This window comes from Symsagittifera roscoffensis, chromosome 2 (genome assembly GCF_963678635.1).
Source record: "Symsagittifera roscoffensis chromosome 2, txSymRosc1.1, whole genome shotgun sequence".
Classification (NCBI taxonomy): domain Eukaryota; kingdom Metazoa; phylum Xenacoelomorpha; order Acoela; family Convolutidae; genus Symsagittifera; species Symsagittifera roscoffensis.
The window spans coordinates 544,145-553,072 of NC_087063.1; the positions used below are offsets into that span (position 1 = coordinate 544,145).

Here is an 8,928-nt window from a genome sequence, read left to right on the forward strand (position 1 = left end):
AAAAGATGAGAAGAAATTTTAGGGAGTCCAATTTAACAATCCTAACAGCTTAGAATCTCTGTGAATGTGATACTAGTGTTACTCGCCCTGTCCCTTTTTGTGAAGTGCATTGTGTTGTGTTGTTTGAATGTTAGACCGTGACTTTGGCTGTTCGGCCCACCTGCACCACACAGTGTCTCTGTTCGCCAACTCGCTACACCCCTTTCACCAGATCACTCCCGACCAGGTGCTCACACATGGCCACAAGGTCAGCTTCCAAGTGGTGGCACTCACTGCTGGCAGACACATGCGGGTGGTGGAGACTGCACTGGGCCAGAAGTATTTCCGCCAGTTGAGTCCAACACTCGAACAAGCATGCAAAGGTACGACAAACATTAGCTGCACAAAATTGAAACATATCTCTCATTTATCCTTCACAAGTCAAGTTAGCATTGGTATCAAAAAATTTGGAAACCACTCAAAGCTGGAAAACCTGAGAGGTTTCGAAAGATGTCTTGTTAAAGGCTTCAACTACTCATGTTCGGCTTAATCTATCCTTGTCGGTTATCCGATGTTTTTGCGTGACTATTCAAACATTTCAAGAAATTGGTGGATCTAGTTTATTTGAGGACCACAGTGTCCTTTAGAGAATGAAGTGGCCTTTTTTTAGAAGGTTTAATGGTTTGATTTTGGTGCTATACTCTCCGATTTTGCAGAGTTGGGCCAGGAAAGTGCGAATCTGAGCTCTCTGAAGTGTGGATCCTATTTCCTGGTTCGATGTCCCGTAGACAACGTCTACAACTCTGATGAGAATCACAATGACGTCGAGACGAAATTCGCCTACCATAGATGCAAATTAGCCAGTCATGTGGAAGATTTTGTCTTTGCGCTGAACGACATAGACTCGGGGGAGATTGTGTTTGCACACAGACGGAATATTTTCGTGCTGCCGTCTCAGTTTTATGGACCCGATTTCCCCCTAGTGACCTGGGACGCATCCTTCATTATGTCGGACAAAATACTCGATGTAAACTTTGTCGGGCAAGAGTTAGAGTGTACGGCTGTGTACCCGACCAAAACTTCGGTCCATTTCATATACCCGGACTACTTAGCTTTTTGAAACTATTTCTGCTCGACGCAAAATTTTCATTTTAATTTTACTCCTTATTTGTTTTGTTTAATTGATCGGATCAATTAATATATTTCATCTTTTGTGCCCGCACTTAACAGTCTAACTGAACCAATTGGTAGGGAAAGTGACCAGTTATCCGTAAAAGATTGTTTGGTTCACAAACATGCGTCATTTGGGCGTTTCTGTGTCGATAATTTAGAAAAATGATACAAATATTGTTTTTAATTTCATTTAAATTTATTTGCTAACAAAAAGGCAAATGACACTTTTTCCGACTTTGAAAGTGGAAAAAGTGCAAAAAAGGTCAACGACTTCTAGCTTCGAAGGTGGATATTAATTAAGATATGGATATTAGATTTGAGATATAAGGATTTTTCAGAGGATCAAAAATTAGCTATTAATCCAGTTTTTTTTTCAAATTGGATCAATTTAATCCAAAAAATGTCAAGCATAAAGACTTTAAGGCCATCCACTTTTTCTTTGATTTTCGAAATTTGACGTTTTTTTGGTTTCTGTGCGTTCATTGACACTTTTCCATCTGTCTGTTGGCTCTATTTTTTTCTAGAAGTTTGGTCACGAGCAAATTGTTTATTTTAGCTGTTTGACTTGTGATTTCTTTTGTCGTTTAGCTCAAATTCATTTGCTAAACGCAATGCAGTTTACGTACGTTTGCCATTATCACAATGCTAAGGCGTGTGTTATAGAGCTTGATTTTTGTTGAAAATTATTTTTTTTCAGAATTCCCTGTAGAATTAATGTTTTTTCGTTGATTCAGTTTTCAAACAGTAAACAGTGTTCATCATTACAAAAAAAAGATCAAAGAAAAGATCTTGTGAGTATTGAATAGCGAAATTTGATATATTGAAGAAACACTGTCTTTGTAAATATAGTTCTGGAATTAATTAACGTTTTTCCAATGCAGGCTGTGTTAACACAGTTTTTGAATAATAAAAAATAACTTGACTTAGTAAAAAAATCATTTGTATATAATATGAATTTATTGCAGAAAATTGATTTCGCTGCAGGATAATTTTCTGTGTCGATAATTTAGAAAAATGATACAAATATTCAAAATTGATTTTCTTAGGAGTATACAAAAATCCTCGAACCATCAGGATTTTTGATCTTATCAATAAGTAGTGCTGGGAAAAAAAGAGTAAAATGCAGTCAGACAAAGAGACATGGGTTGTCCGCTCACGCAAAGGACCGGAAATAAGACCGACGCCCCATAACCAGTTTCAAAACGCACAAAATTTTAACGAAGCAATTCATTTGAGAAAACGACCTTGGCTGAACTTGATTGACAGTTTTCTGTCAACATTGTATTTTGTCAAAAGGCCAAACTTAATGTACGCGCTCAAAACCCCCGGTGCTGGAAAATTTATGTAATCCTTAAGTGAATGCGAATTTATAGTGTTTCTCGAGCCATTTAAAAGCCGTAATTTTGAAACTGTTTCGTTTCAGTTGTGTTAATTACTTAGACTACATTGTTTCGTCGATTTCTATTTTCGTCACACTTTTTTCTACTTGATCGTACCTTAATGAGATCAGATAATCATTGACAGGTAGTGCTGCAACTAAACCACTGTCTAGTCTCATCCACTGAGACTAAAGAAAGTGACTGCATATAAGTTAGTTAAGAGGGAGCAGCTCCTGTTCTTCTTGGCAACAGATGCAACCCAACCATTCTCCAGTCTCATCTACTGATACTAAAGACAGTGACTGCATATAAGTTAGTTACGAGGAGGGAGCAGCTCCTGTTCTTCTTGGCAACAGATGCAACCCAACCATTCTCCAGTCTCATCTACTGATACTAAAGACAGTGACTGCATATAAGTTAGTTGAGAGGAGGGAGCAGCTCCTGTTCTTCTTGGCAACAGATGCAACCCAACCATTCTCCAGTCTCATGTACTGATACTAAAGACAGGGACTGCATATAAGTTAGTTAAGAGGAGGGAGCAGCTCCTGTTCTTCTTGGCAACAGATGCAACCCAACCGTTCTCCAGTCTCATCTACTGATACTAAAGACAGGGACTGCAAATAAATTAGTTAAGAGGAGGGAGCAGCTCCTGTTCTTCTTGGCAACAGATGCAACCCAACCGTTCTCCAGTCTCATCTACTGATACTAAAGACAGTGACTGCATATAAGTTAGTTAAGAGGAGGGAGCAGCTCCTGTTATTCTTGGCAACAGATGCAACCCAACCATTCTCCAGTCTCATCTACCGATACTAAAGACAGTGACTGCATATAAGTTAGTTGAGAGGAGGGAGCAGCTCCTGTTCTTCTTGGCAACAGATGCAACCCAACATTTCTCCAGTCTCATGTACTGATACTAAAGACAGGGACTGCATATAAGTTAGTTAAGAGGAGGGAGCAGCTCCTGTTCTTCTTGGCAACAGATGCAACCCAACCGTTCTCCAGTCTCATCTACTGATACTAAAGACAGTGACTGCATATAAGTTAGTTAAGAGGAGGGAGCAGCTCCCGTTATTCTTGGCAACAGATGCAACCCAACCATTCTCCAGTCTCATCTACCGATACTAAAGACAGTGACTGCATATAAGTTAGTTGAGAGGAAGGAGCAGCTCCTGTTCTTCTTGGCAAAAGATGCAACCCAACCATTCTCCAGTCTCGTCTACTGATACTAAAGACAGTGACTGCATATAAGTTAGTTAAGAGGAAGGAGCAGCTCCTGTTCTTGGCAACAGATGAACCCAACCATTCTCTAGTCTCATCTATTGATACTAAAGACAGTGACTGCATATAAGTTAGTTAAGAGGAGGAAGCAGCTCCTGTTCTTCTTGGCAACAGATGCAACCCAACCATTCTCCAGTCTCATCTACTGATACTAAAGACAGTGACTGCATATAAGTTAGTTAAGAGGAGGGAGCAGCTCCTGTTCTTCTTGGCAACAGATGCAACCCAACCGTTCTCCAGTCTCATCTACTGATACTAAAGACAGTGACTGCATATAAGTTAGTTAAAAGGAGGGAGCAGCTCCTGTTCTTCTTGGCAACAGATGCAACCCAACCATTCTCCAGTCTCATCTACTGATACTAAAGACAGTGACTGCATATAAGTTAGTTGAGAGGAGGGAGCAGCTCCTGTTCTTCTTGGCAACAGATGCAACGTAACCCTTCTCCAGCATCATCTACTGATACTAAAGACAGTGGCTGCATATAAGTTAGTTAAAAGGAGGGAGCAGCTCCTGTTCTTCTTGGCGACAGATGCAACCCAACCATTCTCCAGTCTCATCTACTGATACTAAAGACAATGACTGCATATAAGTTAGTTGAGAGGAGGGAGCAGCTCCTGTTCTTCTTGGCAACAGATGCAACCCAACCATTCTCCAGTCTCATGTACTGATACTAAAGACAGGGACTGCATATAAGTTAGTTAAGAGGAGGAAGCAGCTCCTGTTCTTCTTGGCAACAGATGCAACCCAACCGTTCTCCAGTCTCATCTACTGATACTAAGGACAGTGACTGCATATAAGTTAGTTAAGAGGAGGGAGCAGCTCCTGTTATTCTTGGCAACAGATGAACCCAACCATTATCCAGTCTCATCTACCGATACTAAAGACAGTGACTGCATATAAGTTAGTTAAGAGGAAGGAGCAGCTCCTGTTCTTCTTGGCAACAGATGCAACCCAACCATTCTCTAGTCTCATCTACTGATACTAAAGACAGTGCCTGCATATAAGTTAGTTAAGAGGAAGCAGCTCCTGTTCTTCTTGGCAACAGATGCAACCCAACCATTCTCCAGTCTCATCTACTGATACTAAAGACATTGACTGCATATAAGTTAGTTGAGAGGAGGGAGCAGCTCCTGTTCTTCTTGGCAACAGATGCAACCCAACCATTCTCCAGTCTCATCTACTGATACTAAAGACAGTGACTGCATATAAGTTAGTTGAGAGGAGGGAGCAGCTCCTGTTCTTCTTGGCAACAGATGCAACGTAACCCTTCTCCAGCATCATCTACTGATACTAAAGACAGTGGCTGCATATAAGTTAGTTAAAAGGAGGAAGCAGCTCCTGTTCTTCTTGTCAACAGATGCAACCCAACCATTCTCCAGTCTCATCTACTGATACTAAAGACAGTGACTGCATATAAGTTAGTTGAGAGGAGGGAGCAGCTCCTGTTCTTCTTGGCAACAGATGCAACCCAACCGTTCTCCAGTCTCATGTACTGATACTAAAGACAGAGACTGCATATAAGTTAGTTAAGAGGAGGGAGCAGCTCCTGTTCTTCTCATGTACTGATACTAAAGACAGAGACTGCATATAAGTTAGTTAAGAGGAGGGAGCAGCTCCTGTTCTTCTTGGCAACAGATGCAACCCAACCGTTCTCCAGTCTCATCTACTGATACTAAAGACAGTGACTGCATAGAAGTTAGTTAAGAGGAGGGAGCAGCTCCTGTTATTCTTGGCAACAGATGCAACCCAACCATTCTCCAGTCTCATCTACCGATACTACAGACAGTGACTGCATATAAGTTAGTTAAGAGGAAGGAGCAGCTCCTGTTCTTCTTGGCAACAGATGCAACCCAACCATTCTCTAGTCTCATCTACTGATACTAAAGACAGTGCCTGCATATAAGTTAGTTAAGAGGAAGCAGCTCCTGTTCTTCTTGGCAACAGATGCAACCCAACCATTCTCCAGTCTCATCTACTGATACTAAAGACATTGACTGCATATAAGTTAGTTGAGAGGAGGGAGCAGCTCCTGTTCTTCTTGGTAACAGATGCAACCCAACCATTCTCCAGTCTCATGTACTGATACTAAAGACCGGGACTGCATATAAGTTAGTTAAGAGGAGGGAGCAGCTCCCGTTCTTCTTGGCAACAGATGCAACCCAACCGTTCTCCAGTCTCATCTACTGATACTAAAGACAGGGACTGCATATAAGTTAGTTAAGAGGAGGGAGCAGCTCCTGTTCTTCTTGGCAACAGATGCAACCCAACCGTTCTCCAGTCTCATCTACTGATACTAAAGACAGTGACTGCATATAAGTTAGTTAAGAGGAGGGAGCAGCTCCTGTTATTCTTGGCAACAGATGCAACCCAACCATTCTCCAGTCTCATCTACCGATACTAAAGACAGTGACTGCATATAAGTTAGTTGAGAGGAAGGAGCAGCTCCTGTTCTTCTTGGCAACAGATGCAACCCAACCATTCTCCAGTCTCATCTACCGATACTAAAGACAGTGACTGCATATAAGTTAGTTAAGAGGAGGGAGCAGCTCCTGTTATTCTTGGCAACAGATGCAACCCAACCATTCTCTAGTCTCATCTACTGATACTAAAGACAGTGACTGCATATAAGTTAGTTAAGAGGAAGGAGCAGCTCGTGTTCTTCTTGGCAACAGATGCAACCCAACCATTCTCTAGTCTCATCTACTGATACTAAAGACAGTGACTGCATATAAGTTAGTTAAGAGGAGGAAGCAGCTCCTGTTCTTCTTGGCAACAGATGCAACCCAACCATTCTCCAGTCTCATCTTCTGATACTAAAGACAGTGACTGCATATAAGTTAGTTGAGAGGAGGGAGCAGCTCCTGTTATTCTTGGCAACAGATGCAACCCAACCATTCTCCAGTCTCATCTACCGATACTAAAGACAGTGACTGCATATAAGTTAGTTAAGAGCAAGGAGCAGCTCCTGTTCTTCTTGGCAACAGATGCAACCCAACCATTCTCTCATCTCATCTACTGATACTAAAAACAGTGACTGCATATAAGTTAGTTAAGAGGAAGGAGCAGCTCCTGTTCTTCTTGGCAACAGATGCAACCCAACCATTCTCTAGTCTCATCTACTGATACTAAAGACAGTGACTGCATATAAGTTAGTTAAGAGGAGGAAGTAGCTCCTGTTCTTCTTGGCAACAGATGCAACCCAACCATTCTCCAGTCTCATCTACTGATACTAAAAACAGTGACTGCATATAAGTTAGTTAAGAGGAGGGAGCAGCTCCTGTTATTCTTGGCAACAGATGCAACCCAATCATTCTCCAGTCTCATCTACCGATACTAAAGACAGTGACTGCATATAAGTTAGTTAAGAGGAGGAAGCAGCTCCTGTTCTTCTTGGCAACAGAAGCAACCCAACCATTCTCCAGTCTCATCTACTGATACTAAAGACAGTGACTGCATATAAGTTAGTTGAGAGGAGGGAGCAGCTCCTGTTCTTCTTGGCAACAGATTCAACCCAACCATTCTCCAGTCTCATGTACTGATACTAAAGACAGGGACTGCATATAAGTTAGTTAAGAGGAGGGAGCAGCTCCTGTTTTTCTTGGCAACAGATGCAACCCAACCATTCTCCAGTCTCATCTACTGATACTAAAGACAGTGACTGCATATAAGTTAGTTAAGAGGAGGGAGCAGCTCCTGTTCTTCTTGGCAACAGATGCAACCCAACCATTCTCCAGTCTCATCTACTGATACTAAAGACAGTGACTGCATATAAGTTAGTTAAGAGGAGGGAGCAGCTCCTGTTATTCTTGGCAACAGATGCAACCCAACCATTCTCCAGTCTCATCTACCGATACTACAGACAGTGACTGCATATAAGTTAGTTAAGAGGAAGGAGCAGCTCCTGTTCTTCTTGGCAACAGATGCAACCCAACCATTCTCTAGTCTCATCTACTGATACGAAAGACAGTGACTGCATATAAGTTAGTTAAGAGGAGGGAGCAGCTCCTGTTCTTCTTGGCAACAGATGCAACCCAACCATTCTCCAGTCTCATCTACTGATACTAAAGACAGTGACTGCATATAAGTTAGTTAAGAGGAGGGAGCAGCTCCTGTTATTCTTGGCAACAGATGCAATCCAACCATTCTCCAGTCTCATCTACCGATACTACAGACAGTGACTGCATATAAGTTAGTTAAGAGGAAGGAGCAGCTCCTGTTCTTCTTGGCACCAGATGCAACCCAACCATTCTCTAGTCTCATCTACTGATACTAAAGACAGTGACTGTATATAAGTTAGTTAAGAGGAGGAAGCAGCTCCTGTTCTTCTTGGCAACAGATGCAACCCAACCATTCTCCAGTCTCATGTACTGATACTAAAGACAGGGACTGCATATAAGTTAGTTAACAGGAGGGAGCAGCTCCTGTTCTTCTTGGCAACAGATGCAACCCAACCGTTCTCCAGTCTCATCAACTGATACTAAAGACAGTGACTGCATAGAAGTTAGTTAAGAGGAGGGAGCAGCTCCTGTTATTCTTGGCAACAGATGCAACCCAACCATTCTCCAGTCTTATCTACCGATTCTACAGACAGTGACTGCATATAAGTTAGTTAAGAGGAAGGAGCAGCTCCTGTTCTTCTTGGCAACAGATGCAACCCAACCATTCTCTAGTCTCATCTACTGATACTAAAGACAGTGACTGCATATAAGTTAGTTAAGAGGAGGAAGCAGCTCCTGTTCTTCTTGGCAACAGATGCAACCCAACCATTCTCCAGTCTCATGTACTGATACTAAAGACAGGGACTGCATATAAGTTAGTTAAGAGGAGGGAGCAGCTCCTGTTCTTCTTGGCAACAGATGCAACCCAACCGTTCTCCAGTCTCATCTACTGATACTAAAGACAGTGACTGCATATAAGTTAGTTAAGAGGAGGGAGCAGCTCCTGTTATTCTTGGCAACAGATGCAACCCAACCATTCTCCAGTCTCATCTACCGATACTACAGACAGTGACTGCATATAAGTTAGTTAAGAGGAAGGAGCAGCTCCTGTTCTTCTTGGCAACAGATGCAACCCAACCATTCTCTAGTCTCATCTACTGATACGAAAGACAGTGACTGC

At 42.0% G+C, this 8,928-nt stretch overlaps 1 protein-coding gene across 2 annotated transcripts in view; it reads left to right on the top strand.

The window, feature by feature from the left end:
- The window catches only part of LOC134840658 (uncharacterized), a 198,447-nt gene extending 197,283 nt beyond the window's left edge, over positions 1-1,164 (top strand). For both annotated transcript variants that reach the window (XM_063856625.1, XM_063856626.1), the window contains 2 exons: positions 135-362; positions 696-1,164. In XM_063856625.1, coding sequence (XP_063712695.1) covers positions 135-362; positions 696-1,099 — 632 coding nt within the window. In that variant the 3' untranslated portion in view covers positions 1,100-1,164. The remainder of the gene's footprint in view (positions 1-134; positions 363-695) is intronic.
- Positions 1,165-8,928: the final 7,764 nt, after the last annotated feature.